The sequence below is a fragment of the Salvelinus fontinalis genome, chromosome 12, assembly GCF_029448725.1.
Source record: "Salvelinus fontinalis isolate EN_2023a chromosome 12, ASM2944872v1, whole genome shotgun sequence".
Classification (NCBI taxonomy): domain Eukaryota; kingdom Metazoa; phylum Chordata; class Actinopteri; order Salmoniformes; family Salmonidae; genus Salvelinus; species Salvelinus fontinalis.
In genome coordinates this window covers 8102292-8119063 of record NC_074676.1, presented here as the reverse complement: position 1 = coordinate 8119063, position 16772 = coordinate 8102292, and the positions used below count along the sequence as shown (strand labels likewise).

The 16772-nt window shown below is 40.3% G+C and overlaps 1 protein-coding gene across 1 annotated transcript in view; it reads right to left on the bottom strand.

The window, feature by feature from the left end:
• LOC129866724 (carbohydrate sulfotransferase 8-like) overlaps window positions 1–16772 on the bottom strand; it is an 89889-nt gene that overhangs the window by 59056 nt on the left and 14061 nt on the right. The window contains exon 2 of the mRNA XM_055939559.1: window positions 6113–6342. Within this exon, the coding sequence (XP_055795534.1) occupies window positions 6113–6311 (199 nt within the window). The 5' untranslated portion in view covers window positions 6312–6342. The remainder of the gene's footprint in view (window positions 1–6112; window positions 6343–16772) is intronic.

Genomic DNA, 16772 nt, shown 5'->3' with positions numbered 1-16772 from the left:
CTAGAGGTCAGGGCCCCCGGGCACATGCCTTGCATGCCAGATCAGTAATTCGGTCATGATTACTACAAGGCTTAGATAGCTGGCTAGACTAATTTAACTAGTAATCTATCAAATGTTAGCTGACATGGGCTAATTGAGTGACTGACAATCACTCAAACAGGAAACTGATGATGCGCTACAACATTTTTAAATTGCACGTTGCGTATTCGACTATCCTGACTAACAGTTATTTGAGACATCGACTGACTTCCTAAAATATTGGTTGGGAGCCCCCTTACTTCGCTTATGCCTACAAACGGCACTGGAAGAGGAACACTCATTTGAAATGGCATGTGAGTTATTATTACTCTCTGTCATATCATAGTGAACTTTCTTCCCTCCCTGAGAGCAGTGGAATCAATGATCTGCTAATCAATTAGAGTTTTGGGCTAGAGGATATCCAAGCTGGTCCATGAACCCATCCAAGTAGCCTAAGCCTATGGTAGGTATATTGAATAATTCAACGTGTAATGACACAGTAACAGCGTAACAATCATTGAGAGTAGAATGCAACTTTTAGCTCCAAACCATGAAGTTGACATAGATTGAAAAAGGTTAGTGGTAGTTAGACAATTAACAGAATTATTATTGGATTGACTATGCATTTATAGAGTGATGTTGCCCGCATGCCTGTGTAGAACCACCACACTAGCTGCGCTATTTTTAGAGGGTCAGTGTCTGAGGAAGGCGGAGGGAGGGTGGCCGGCTCAGGCTTGAGTCAACCTGCTGAATATTACATTGATCCCTCTCTGGACCTTCTCATCACTGTCCCCTCCCCTTACCTCCCCTCAGCCCCCCTCCTCTCCCCCCCTCCCCTCCCCTCACCTCCCCTCTGCCCTCACCATATGGGCACGGAAGCCAAACAGATGCTCATAAATTTAGATGAGATGTTTGGGGATGATATTTTGGACGGCCCACACTGAGACAGTTGACTCAGCTATGATAGAGAGGCCATACTGTACTGCCACTGGACTGGTTACGCTGTCTGATTAATGAGTAGTAGAGTATTCACTGGCCTCCTTACCTAGTGCATGAGTCAGACAGCATAGGACTATAGTGGTGAAGGTCTGGGAAGGTCATTGAGGAGTGTTCTAATAAACTCTCTGAAGACAAGTAGCATCGAATAGCAACGAATAGCCCCCACGAGCAACTTAACAGGGAAGTTAGGAACCAATATACACAGTCAGTTAGGAAAGCAAAGGCTAGCTTCTTCAAAAAGAAATTAGCATCCTGTAGCACAAATTCCAAAAAGTTTTGGGACAATGTAAAGTCCATGGAGAATAAGAGCACCCCCTCCCAGCTGCCCACTGCACTGAGGCTAGGAAACACTGTCACCACCGATAAATCCACGATAATCCAGAATTTCAATAACCATTTTTCAACAGCTGGCCATGCTTTCCACCTGGCTACCCCTACCTCTGCCAACAGCTCTGCACCCCCCGCCGCAACTTGTCCAAGCCCCCCCCCCCCCCCCCCCCCCTGCTTCTCCTTCACCCAAATCCAGATAGCTGATGTTCTGAAAGAGCTCCAAAATCTGGACCCTTACAAATCAGCTGGGCTAGACAATCTGGACCCTCTCTTTCTAAAATTATCCACCGCAATTGTTGCAACCCCTATTACTAGCCTGTTCAACCTCTCTTTCGTCTGAGATCCCTAAAGATTGGAAAGCTGCCGCGATCATCCCCAAACTGTTATAGACCTATATCCATCCGGCCCTGCCTTTCTAAAGTCTTCGGAAGCCAAGTTAACAAACAGATCACCGACCATTTCGAATCCCAAAGTACCTTCTCCACTATGCAATCTGGTTTCCGAGCTGGTCATGGGTGCACCTCAGCCACGCTCAAGGTCCTAAACAAATATCATAACTGCCATCGATAAAAGACAGTACTGTGCAGCCGTCTTCATCGACCTGGCCAAGGCTTTCGACTCTGTCAATCACCGGCAGACTCAACAGCCTTGGTTTCTCAAATGACTGCCTCGCCTGGTTCACCAACTACTTCTCAGATAGAGTTCAGCGTGTCAAATCGGGGGGCCTGTTGTCCGGACCGTCTCTATGGGGGTGCCACAGAGTTCAATTCTCGGGCCGACTCTTTTCTCAGTATATATCAATGGTGTCGATCTTGCTGCTGGTGATTCTCTGATCCACTTCTACGCAGACGACACCATTCTGTATACTTCTGGCCCTTCTTTGGACACTGTGTTAACAAACCTCCAGACAAGCTTCAATGCCATACAACATTCCTTCCATGGCCTCCAACTGCTCTTAAATGCTAGTAAAACTAAATGCATGCTTTTCAACCGATCGCTGCCCGCACCCACCCGCTTGACTAGCATCACTACTCTGGACGGTTCTGACTTAGAATATGTGGACAACTACAAATACCTAGGTGTCTGGTTAGACTGTAAACTCTTCTTCCAGACTCACATTAAGCATCTCCAATCCAAAATTAAATCTAGAATCGGCTTCCTATTTCGCAAAATGCCTCCTTCACTCCTGCTGCTAAACATACCCTCATAAAACTGACTATTAAGGTGGAAAATTGCTGTGTAAACTATTGTGTGTGTGTTCTACTGAGGATGGGCCTCTGGGAGATAACACTGACAGGAGATTTACGATGTCTTTTGGGTGATAAAACCTAAAGAGCATTCCAGAGCATGAGTTAATGTTTCTGTTCTATATGGGGCCAGACACTGGTCTCTACACAATGAAAACTGTTGACACAGCAGATACTGTTTGCTATGTATTATAGGTATCTTTCATACAAATCTTAACCTTGTGACCCATTCTATATATCTGTTGTTCGTCATGTTGGTTGAAAGGGGTGTATCTTGGCTATAAAATACCTTTGTACTTTTGTCTCGGGGCTCTCAACGAATCATCTGAGTGTGAATCGTCGACCAGCCATGACCAGCCATCATTATCGTAGAGCACTCAATCGATTCACTTTATATGTGTGCGTTGTATTGACCTGCTCCCTTATTAATAAGTGATTAAAGATTTAGTTTAAGTATAACTCTGACTTGTGTGAAACGTTTGTCTCTCCTCATTTGATAGTATTATTTTTTATTTTTGCTCTATTGCACCCCAGTATCTCTACTTGCACATCATCATCTGCACATCTATCACTCCAGTGTTAATGATATTGTAATTATTTCGCCACTATGGCCTATTTATTTCCTTACCTCCCTAATCCTACTACATTTGCACACACTGTATATAGATTTTTCTATTGTGTTATTGACTGTACGTTTATTTATCCCATGTGTAACTCTGTGTTGTTGTTTTTGTCGCACTGCTTCGCTTTATCTTGGCCAGGTCGCAGTTGTAAATGAGAACTTGTTCTCAACTGGCGTACCTGGTTAAATAAAGGTGAAATACACACAGTCCCGTGTGGCTCAGTTGGTAGAGCATGACACTTGCAGTGCCACGGTTGTGGGTTCGATTCCCACGGGGGACTAGTATAAAAATGTATGCACTCACTACTACTGTAAGTCACTCTGGATAAGAGTGTCTGCTAAATGACGTAAATGTAAATGTAAATAAAATAAGAAATAAAAGTAGTTATTTAGTGTTTAGCTAAATCAACTAGCGGCATGCTAATCATGTAGTTGCAAACAAGTATATTTAGTCTGTCTTCAATTTTGTTTACATCTGGGTAATTTGATTTGTTTCTTTAGTATTTCATGAGGCAACAACAGAAGCATAACAACAATGGTATTGGAATCGCACTGTACTCTCACTTTGACAATTACACCCTCCCTCTATGTCAATTTCCTTACATGGGTTATAGAATTATTGAACATCAGCATTTGTTTAATCTATTGTGTCCGTGAAGGATTCAAAAGGGAAAACCATAGCAAATTTCAATAAAGACATCATAAACCAATTTCAGGGTGTTCTGAATTTCCTACTGGTTCTCAGAGAGAGGCAATTTAAACATGGATTCTGATGTGTTTCTTCTTTTATGCCATTATATTGATCTGTGATATGTAATTGACTAACTCGGCCATTTTCCAATTTATTTTTCTTTCATTGACCTGCTATTCAGCTTTTTCTTGTCAACGAACACAGACATTATTATTCTATTCCACAAACGAGGTGTGCCATCTTAACAACTGCAATAATAACAAGCTGCGTTCAATAAAAAACGTCTAGAATGGGTTTAGCCTAAAAAGAACATGTATTTCGAACATATTCTTGTCACGACTTCCGTCGAAGTCGGCTCCTCTCCTTGTTCGGGCGGCGTTTGGCGGTCGATGTCACCGGCTTTCTAGCCATCGCCGCTCCATTTTTCATTGTTCCATTTGTTTTGTCTTGTTCCCTGCACACCTGGTTTACATTCCCTAATCACACTGCATGTATTTATTCCTCTGTCCCCCCCCATGTCTTTGTGTGAAATTGTTTTGTTACGTGTTTTGTGTGATGCGCCAGACTGGTTTTTCCCCCGGGTATCGTATTTTGACTCGTTGTATGTATTTGTCATACATTTGTATATTTGTGAGTGTTTTCACGCTTATGTTCTTTTACCTGTGGCTGGAGGATTTTGGACGCAGTTGCATCTGTCTTTTGTGCTTCTGCCAAATAAAGTGCGCTTGATCACAACTCACAGCTCAGCAACCTTGACAATTCTCTTCATTCCTGCACCAAATCCCAACAAATGAGAGGATAACTGCAAAGTCACGTAACTTAAAAAGATACCAAAAGCACAACCACACTGAGCCAGATTCAATACCAAAGAGAGTTACAGTTGAAGTCAGAAGTTTACATACACCTTAGCCAAATACATTTAAACTCAGTTTTTCACAATTCCTGACATTTAATCCTAGTAAAAATTCCCTGTCTTAGGTCAGTTAGGATCACCACTTTATTTTAAGAATGTGAAATGTCAGAATAATAGTTGAGAGAATGATTTATTTCAGCTTTAATCTCTTTTATCACATTCCCAGTGGGTCAGAAGTTGACATACACACAATTAATATTTGGTTGCATTGCCTTTAAATTGTTTAACTTGGGTCAAACGTTTCGGGTAGCCTTCCCCAAGCTTCTCACAATAAGTTGGGTGAATTTTGGCCCATTCCTCCTGACAGAGCTGGTGTTACTGAGTCAGGTTTGTAAGGCCTCCTTGCTCGCACACACTTTTTCAGTTCTGCCCACAAATATTCTATAGGATTGAGGTCAGGGCTTTGTGATGGCCACTCCAATACCTTGACTTTGTTGTCCTTAAAGCCATTTTGCCACAACTTTGGAAGTATGCTTGGGGTCATTGTCCATTTGGAAGACCCATTTGCGACCAATTATAAGTGAAATAATCTGTCTGTAAACAATTGTTGGAAAAATTACTTGTGTCATGCACAAAGTAGATGTCCTCACCGACTTGCCAAAACTTTAGTTTGTTAACAAGAAATTTGTGGAGTGGTTGAAAAACGAGTTTTAATGACTCCAACCTAAATGTATATAAACTTCCGACTTCAACTGTATATCCACTCCGACTCTGTCTGGGTTCTACGTCACCCATCTGTATCAGACAGAAGAACAAATCAGCCCCAGAAACCTCAGCTGGCTCCCAGTAAGTGGCTGTTATTACTAGAGACGCTTTTGCCACAGAGATCATAGCATCCACTTGTGATTACACAGCAGGGAATAGACATAGTACAGCACAGCAATATAGTAGAGCACAAAACTGATGAAATTTGAAATAGCTTGTCTATCATGATCGCTCCGACAACGGTATTCCTATTGGCCAGAAGCTATTATTTACTGGACATTTATGATACCAAACATGCTTCACAATGTATTTTCTGTTTCAGTTTGTATGCACACCCATCTTTTTTCCCCTGTGTTGATTGTTTGTGACACAAAAAACAACTCAACTCTAAAGGCATGATCTAATCTGAGATCAGTAAAGCTATGTGGAGACACACCAACACCCGCATTACACATCCTATACCTGTCTATGTCTACTTGTATCTGTCTCTACCATGCTCTCTTTCATTACTGCCTATACCAATAAACAAACTAACAAACACACGCACACACACATACACACCTTCACCTACATCCCCACTCACTTACCTGGGGTCTGCTGTTGGAGCACGTCTGAGAGGTCCTGGAGGTGTACGAGGAGGAGTAAAGACCCGGCCCCCAAGAGCAGGAGGAACCAGAGGGAGCAGTAGAAGGAGCAGGGAAGCTTCATGATCGACACCATCACCCTCCTCCTGCCACACAGAGCCTCCAGTAGCCTACTGGTACAATTACACTCCCCCAAGAGCATACCTGCTCAGCCTCGGTCCTGCCACGGGAACCTGTGGCGGGGAGAGAGTAATAGTTACATTATTTGCGGCACATAGTTTTTAAAAAGACATGGCAACAGCAGAAAAGCAAATAGGCTAGTCACAATGAATACGTAATAGGTAACAGCAAATGAATAAGGCTGTGTATTCAGATTGCAAACGAGTGCAGGGAATTACACCAGATATGACCAGAGGCAACAGACTGTAAAAAGACCATTGGTTTGTGAAAATAGATCAGGAGAGTCATTTGTAAAAACAAAGCGTACAGTAAGGTTGTGGTCAAATAGACTAGAGATGCCCAATTAAAACACAATCTAGAGAGGCAATTATTTATTTGCGACAAGCAAATTGGCAGTGTGAATACTGTGAGTACTTTCACAGATTGGTGTTGGATGCAGTGAGAGTTGAGTCTGCAGAGAAAAGAGGTGGTTAGAGCCAAGAGTGAATATTGTTAGTAATACAGAATGTGTCCGTGTGGGTGGGTGTGTGTGTTTACTATCCAGGAACCTTGAAGAACGTGCTGCTGACCGTGGGCTTCTTGTTCCCAAGAGGCCAGGTAGAGCACATCTGTCTCTCTGGCGCACACTCAAAGAATACTCAGCAGGTGTGACTAGCTTTACAAATCAGGTGTCCACAAACACACACACACACAGGCATGCATAGGCACACACACACATGGACGTTCAACTAGGTGTGATTAGGATGTCTCCTGAAACGAGACAATTCTGGGTAAAAAAAAAAAACACATCCCTACACCTATCCCATGCTTCATCAGGTTTTTTTGTATTGGGTGTTGATTGCTTTTCCCTGGAATCCAACCACCCTCTTCCTCTAGTGGTGATTGCTTTTCCCTCTTGTGTAGCCCATAGATTAAAATGGATCAAATGGGCATTCCCATTCAAGTCAATGTTCCCTCCCGGGTGGATGGACCCGTGGCCATTTGGTGTTGGATTTGGCAATTATACTAATTACCTTCATGTGTTTTGTTGATTTAAGCTCTATGGTTTAAGTCACGAGGAACGTTTACATTTATACTTAGATAGAATTAGTATTTTGAATATTCGTTCACAAGGTTATGGTGTGGCCCACATATTTTATCATTATATTTCATAATTTCCTTACAATACATCCAAGCTCTGTATCAGTTATTTTGTTCATGCAAATGAAATGTGCAGTGTGCACCCACCCTTCACAGTCATCGAGCAGAAGACTTTGACAATGGAAATCAATCTCATCCTGTTAATTAAGTGGCACCTCTGAACCTACTATTTTATTCTTCTCAGCACAAGATTGAGTTCATTTTCAATAAGCAGACAGCGCACTGAGCTCATAAAGAGTATTTAATAAAATAATACAAATTGTAATTATACTGTCACGTGACTAAGTTGACAATATAATACATGTTATTTTGATTGCATTATTTAATAATTATGATGATGATAATGAACTGTGATTAGAAACATTTGGAGGGGGCAGGGGGGGGGGGATCAGGGGATACATGTCTGACAGGTAAGCATAACAGGAAGGAATAGACAGTCTAACAATGTTAGAGGAATAACGTTCTCCTGAAGGAGAACTCCTGACAGACAGAGAAACACAATCCAGCCTCCACACACACACACACACCACACACACACACACACACACACACACACACACACACACACACACACACACACACACACACACACACACACACACACACACACACACACACACACACACACACACACACACACACATTCAAAACACACACTTTCAAAACACACACACACACACACACAGAGTATGCTTTAGCCTGCCTGGAGTACCAGATGGGCAGGGTTGGTACATTGTTTTATTGGACTGTTATATTGGTTCCCATGCGCCAGACAAGCTCAATTAAGCCCCGATAACGTTTTTGAAATGATTTCGAATAGTATTCGCACCAAGGTCTGGGGTTATCTGATGACATGACCTACAGACAACCACAGATCAAGGATGACATCCATCCATCACACAGCGGATCCCCACACCATATATCCCAGAGATGGATCATCAGCACTCTGAAATAGGAAACGATTGGTCATATTGAACCACTCAGAACACGTTTGCTGTATCAATATTGTGACCCTCACTGTTATGATTTGAAGAACAAATGGGTGGGTCCGATGAGCGCAGCTTGGGCTGTCTGCTGCTGCAATACTATCAATGAGTTATTGGTTTGGATCCGTGTACAAAGCTCTATTGGAGAACAACAAGAGAAAATAAAAAAGACAACCCTGTGTGATTCGCCATTGTCAATTCATGACAATCTGCTCAACAGTAGTGGTTTGAAGCCTGTTTCTCTGCAAGAAGGCCTAGCCTATATCTCCCAGTGGTGTTTGTGGTTGGAGTTCCCCTTTAAGAGTTAACCGGTCATGAAGGGCAAAAATAAAAGTGATACAATTGCAGTTTAGATGCTTATTCACAGTTCTACGTTCTGCTGTTCTTGGCCATAATGTAAACTTTACCTCACCTCAGCTAATTTAGAGGTCAACAAACATATTGCGAGATAAACATACACATAGAGGATACTGTACTATCGTTTGCAGCTGGACTCCACATCATGAAATATAATATTATATGTTTAATCAGACAATGAAGATGGATTCATCATTTCCTTAGCTGACATTAGTGATGTGCAGTTGGCAAACAATTTGTTCTTTTTGAACAGCTCTTTTTACTGACTTGATAGTCATGTTTCTTTTTTCCGAGTGATTTGTTCATTTTAGTAGTTTGTTTGAACATTGCTGGCCGCAATGAAAACAGCAGGATAAATATGCGTTCCGACCACCAACTGTCTATAATACAGTATGCACCAACTGTCTATAATACAGTATGCACCAACTGTCTATAATACAGTATGCACCAACTGTCTATCATACAGTATGCACCAACTGTCTATCATACAGTATGTACCAACTGTCTATCATACAGTATGCACCAACTGTCTATCATACAGTATGCACCAACTGTCTATAATACAGTATTCACCAACTGTCTATCATACAGTATGCACCAACTGTCTATAATACAGTATGCACCAACTGTCTATCATACAGTATGTACCAACTGTCTATCATACAGTATGCACCAACTGTCTATCATACAGTATGCACCAACTGTCTATAATACAGTATGCACCAACTGTCTATCATACAGTATGTACCAACTGTCTATCATACAGTATGCACCAACTGTCTATCATACAGTATGCACCAACTGTCTATAATACAGTATGCACCAACTGTCTATAATACAGTCTGTGCCAACTGTCTATCATACAGTATGCACCAACTGTCTATCATACAGTGTACCAACTGTCTATCATACAGTATGCACCAACTGTCTATCATACAGTATGCACCAACTGTCTATCATACAGTATGCACCAACTATCTATCATACAGTATGCACCAGCTGTCTATCATACAGTATTCACAAACTGTCTATCATACAGTATTCACCAACTGTCTATCATACAGTCTGCGCAAACTGTCTATAATACAGTGTACCAACTGTCTATCATACAGTATTCACCAACTGTCTATAATACAGTCTGCACCAACTGTCTATCATAGAGTATGCACCAACTGTCTATCATACAGTATGTACCAACTGTCTATAATACAGTATTCACCAACTGTCTATAATACAGTGTACCAACTGTCTATAATACAGTCTGCACCAACTGTCTATCATAGAGTATGCACCAACTGTCTATAATACAGTGTACCAACTGTCTATAATACAGTGTACCAACTGTCTATAATACAGTGTACCAACTGTCTATAATACAGTGTACCAACTGTCTATAATACAGTGTACCAACTGTCTATAATACAGTCTGTGCCAACTGTCTATCATAGAGTATGCACCAACTGTCTATCATAGAGTGTACCAACTGTCTATAATACAGTGTACCAACTGTCTATAATACAGTCTGTGCCAACTGTCTATCATACAGTATTCACCAACTGTCTATCATAGAGTATGCACCAACTGTCTATCATAGAGTGTACCAACTGTCTATAATACAGTGTACCAACTGTCTATAATACAGTCTGTGCCAACTGTCTATCATACAGTATTCACCAACTGTCTATCATAGAGTATGCACCAACTGTCTATCATACAGTATGCACCAACTGTCTATCATAGAGTGTACCAACTGTCTATAATACAGTCTGTGCCAACTGTCTATCATAGAGTATGCACTAACTGTCTATCATAGAGTGTACCAACTGTCTATAATACAGTGTACCAACTGTCTATAATACAGTCTGTGCCAACTGTCTATAATACAGTGTACCAACTGTCTATAATACAGTGTACCAACTGTCTATAATACAGTGTACCAACTGTCTATAATACAGTCTGTGCCAACTGTCTATCATAGAGTATACCAACTGTCTATCATAGAGTGTACAAACTGTCTATAATACTATGTACCAACTGTCTATAATACAGTATTCACCAACTGTCTATAATACAGTGTACCAACTGTCTATCATACAGTATGTACCAACTGTCTATCATACAGTATGCACCAACTGTCTATCATACAGTATGCACCAACTGTCTATAATACAGTATGCACCAACTGTCTATAATACAGTCTGTGCCAACTGTCTATCATACAGTATGCACCAACTGTCTATCATACAGTGTACCAACTGTCTATCATACAGTATGCACCAACTGTCTATCATACAGTATGCACCAACTGTCTATCATACAGTATGCACCAACTATCTATCATACAGTATGCACCAGCTGTCTATCATACAGTATTCACAAACTGTCTATCATACAGTATTCACCAACTGTCTATCATACAGTCTGCGCCAACTGTCTATAATACAGTGTACCAACTGTCTATCATACAGTATTCACCAACTGTCTATAATACAGTCTGCACCAACTGTCTATCATAGAGTATGCACCAACTGTCTATCATACAGTATGTACCAACTGTCTATAATACAGTATTCACCAACTGTCTATAATACAGTGTACCAACTGTCTATAATACAGTCTGCACCAACTGTCTATCATAGAGTATGCACCAACTGTCTATAATACAGTGTACCAACTGTCTATAATACAGTGTACCAACTGTCTATAATACAGTATACCAACTGTCTATAATACAGTGTACCAACTGTCTATAATACAGTGTACCAACTGTCTATAATACAGTCTGTGCCAACTGTCTATCATAGAGTATGCACCAACTGTCTATCATAGAGTGTACCAACTGTCTATAATACAGTGTACCAACTGTCTATAATACAGTCTGTGCCAACTGTCTATCATACAGTATGCACCAACTGTCTATAATACAGTGTACCAACTGTCTATAATACAGTCTGTGCCAACTGTCTATCATACAGTATTCACCAACTGTCTATCATAGAGTATGCACCAACTGTCTATCATAGAGTGTACCAACTGTCTATAATACAGTGTACCAACTGTCTATAATACAGTATTCACCAACTGTCTATCATACAGTATGCACCAACTGTCTATCATACAGTATGCACCAACTGTCTATCATACAGTATGTACCAACTGTCTATCATACAGTATGCACCAACTGTCTATCATACAGTATGCACCAACTGTCTATAATACAGTATGCACCAACTGTCTATCATACAGCATGTACCAACTGTCTATCATACAGTATGCACCAACTGTCTATCATACAGTATGCACCAACTGTCTATAATACAGTATGCACCAACTGTCTATAATACAGTCTGTGCCAACTGTCTATCATACAGTATGCACCAACTGTCTATCATACAGTGTACCAACTGTCTATCATACAGTATGCACCAACTGTCTATCATACAGTATGCACCAACTGTCTATCATACAGTATGCACCAACTATCTATCATACAGTATGCACCAGCTGTCTATCATACAGTATTCACAAACTGTCTATCATACAGTATTCACCAACTGTCTATCATACAGTCTGCACCAACTGTCTATAATACAGTGTACCAACTGTCTATCATACAGTATTCACCAACTGTCTATAATACAGTCTGCACCAACTGTCTATCATAGAGTATGCACCAACTGTCTATAATACAGTGTACCAACTGTCTATAATACAGTGTACCAACTGTCTATAATACAGTGTACCAACTGTCTATAATACAGTGTACCAACTGTCTATAATACAGTCTGCACCAACTGTCTATCATAGAGTATGCACCAACTGTCTATAATACAGTGTACCAACTGTCTATAATACAGTGTACCAACTGTCTATAATACAGTGTACCAACTGTCTATAATACAGTGTACCAACTGTCTATAATACAGTGTACCAACTGTCTATAATACAGTCTGTGCCAACTGTCTATCATAGAGTATGCACCAACTGTCTATCATAGAGTGTACCAACTGTCTATAATACAGTGTACCAACTGTCTATAATACAGTCTGTGCCAACTGTCTATCATACAGTATTCACCAACTGTCTATCATAGAGTATGCACCAACTGTCTATCATAGAGTGTACCAACTGTCTATAATACAGTGTACCAACTGTCTATAATACAGTCTGTGCCAACTGTCTATCATACAGTATTCACCAACTGTCTATCATAGAGTATGCACCAACTGTCTATCATACAGTATGCACCAACTGTCTATCATAGAGTGTACCAACTGTCTATAATACAGTCTGTGCCAACTGTCTATCATAGAGTATGCACCAACTGTCTATCATAGAGTGTACCAACTGTCTATAATACAGTGTACCAACTGTCTATAATACAGTCTGTGCAAACTGTCTATAATACAGTGTACCAACTGTCTATAATACAGTGTACCAACTGTCTATAATACAGTGTACCAACTGTCTATAATACAGTCTGTGCCAACTGTCTATCATAGAGTATACCAACTGTCTATCATAGAGTGTACCAACTGTCTATAATACTATGTACCAACTGTCTATAATACAGTATTCACCAACTGTCTATAATACAGTGTACCAACTGTCTATCATACAGTATGTACCAACTGTCTATCATACAGTATGCACCAACTGTCTATCATACAGTATGCACCAACTGTCTATAATACAGTATGCACCAACTGTCTATAATACAGTCTGTGCCAACTGTCTATCATACAGTATGCACCAACTGTCTATCATACAGTGTACCAACTGTCTATCATACAGTATGCACCAACTGTCTATCATACAGTATGCACCAACTGTCTATCATACAGTATGCACCAACTATCTATCATACAGCATGCACCAGCTGTCTATCATACAGTATTCACAAACTGTCTATCATACAGTATTCACCAACTGTCTATCATACAGTCTGCGCCAACTGTCTATAATACAGTGTACCAACTGTCTATAATACAGTCTGTGCCAACTGTCTATCATAGAGTATGCACCAACTGTCTATCATAGAGTGTACCAACTGTCTATAATACAGTGTACCAACTGTCTATCATACAGTCTGTGCCAACTGTCTATCATACAGTATTCACCAACTGTCTATCATAGAGTATGCACCAACTGTCTATCATAGAGTGTACCAACTGTCTATAATACAGTGTACCAACTGTCTATAATACAGTCTGTGCCAACTGTCTATAATACAGTATTCACCAACTGTCTATCATAGAGTATGCACCAACTGTCTATCATACAGTATGCACCAACTGTCTATCATAGAGTGTACCAACTGTCTATAATACAGTCTGTGCCAACTGTCTATCATAGAGTATGCACCAACTGTCTATCATAGAGTGTACCAACTGTCTATAATACAGTGTACCAACTGTCTATAATACAGTCTGTGCCAACTGTCTATAATACAGTGTACCAACTGTCTATAATACAGTCTGTGCCAACTGTCTATCATAGAGTATACCAACTGTCTATCATAGAGTGTACCAACTGTCTATAATACAGTGTACCAACTGTCTATAATACAGTCTGTGCCAACTGTCTATCATACAGTATTCACCAACTGTCTATCATAGAGTATGCACCAACTGTCTATCATACAGTATTCACCAACTGTCTATCATACAGTATGCACCAACTGTCTATCATACAGTATGCACCAACTGTCTATCATACAGTATGCACCAACTGTCTATCATACAGTATGCACCAACTGTCTATAATACAGTGTGCACCAACTGTCTATCATACAGTATGCACCAACTGTCTATCATACAGTATGCACCAACTGTCTATCATACAGTGTGCACCAACTGTCTATAATACAGTGTGCACCAACTGTCTATCATACAGTATGCACCAACAGTCTATCATACAGTATGCACCAACTGTCTATCATACAGTATGCACCAACTGTCTATCATAGAGTGTACCAACTGTCTATCATACAGTCTGCACCAACTGTCTATCATACAGTATGCACCAACTGTCTATCATACAGTATGCACCAACTGTCTATCATACAGTGTACCAACTGTCTATCATACAGTATGCACCAACTGTCTATCATAGAGTGTACCAACTGTCTATCATACAGTATGCACCAACTGTCTATCATACAGTGTACCAACTGTCTATCATACAGTGTACCAACTGTCTATCATACAGTATGCACCAACTGTCTATCATACAGTGTACCAACTGTCTATCATACAGTATGCACCAACTGTCTATCATACAGTGTACCAACTGTCTATCATACAGTATGCACAAACTGTCTATCATACAGTATGTACCAACTGTCTATAATACAGTATTCACCAACTGTCTATCATACAGTATGCACCAACTGTCTATAATACAGTATGCACCAACTGTCTATCATACAGTATGTACCAACTGTCTATCATACAGTATGCACCAACTGTCTATCATACAGTATGCACCAACTGTCTATAATACAGTATGCACCAACTGTCTATCATACAGTATGTACCAACTGTCTATCATACAGTATGCACCAACTGTCTATCATACAGTATGCACCAACTGTCTATAATACAGTATGCACCAACTGTCTATAAGACAGTCTGTGCCAACTGTCTATCATACAGTATGCACCAACTGTCTATCATACAGTGTGCCAACTGTCTATCATACAGTATGCACCAACTGTCTATCATACAGTATGCACCAACTGTCTATCATACAGTATGCACCAACTATCTATCATACAGTATGCACCAGCTGTCTATCATACAGTATTCACAAACTGTCTATCATACAGTATTCACCAACTGTCTATCATACAGTCTGCGCCAACTGTCTATGATACAGTGTACCAACTGTCTATCATACAGTATTCACCAACTGTCTATAATACAGTCTGCACCAACTGTCTATCATAGAGTATGCACCAACTGTCTATCATACAGTATGTACCAACTGTCTATAATACAGTATTCACCAACTGTCTATAATACAGTGTACCAACTGTCTATAATACAGTCTGCACCAACTGTCTATCATACAGTATGCACCAACTGTCTATAATACAGTGTACCAACTGTCTATAATACAGTCTGCACCAACTGTCTATCATAGAGTATGCACCAACTGTCTATAATACAGTGTACCAACTGTCTATAATACAGTGTACCAACTGTCTATAATACAGTGTACCAACTGTCTATAATACAGTGTACCAACTGTCTATAATACAGTGTACCAACTGTCTATAATACAGTCTGTGCCAACTGTCTATCATAGAGTATGCACCAACTGTCTATCATAGAGGTTACCAACTGTCTATAATACAGTGTACCAACTGTCTATAATACAGTCTGTGCCAACTGTCTATCCTACAGTATTCACCAACTGTCTATCATAGAGTATGCACCAACTGTCTATCATAGAGTGTACCAACTGTCTATAATACAGTGTACCAACTGTCTATAATACAGTCTGTGCCAACTGTCTATCATACAGTATTCACCAACTGTCTATCATAGAGTATGCACCAACTGTCTATCATACAGTATGCACCAACTGTCTATCATAGAGTGTACCAACTGTCTATAATACAGTCTGTGCCAACTGTCTATCATAGAGTATGCACCAACTGTCTATCATAGAGTGTACCAACTGTCTATAATACAGTGTACCAACTGTCTATAATACAGTCTGTGCCAACTGTCTATAATACAGTGTACCAACTGTCTATAATACAGTGTACCAACTGTCTATAATACAGTGTACCAACTGTCTATAATACAGTCTGTGCCAACTGTCTATCATACAGTATTCACCAACTGTCTATCATAGAGTATGCACCAACTGTCTATCATACAGTATTCACCAACTGTCTATCATACAGTATGCACCAACTGTCTATCATACAGTATGCACCAACTGTCTATCATACAGTATGCACCAACTGTCTATCATACAGTATGCAC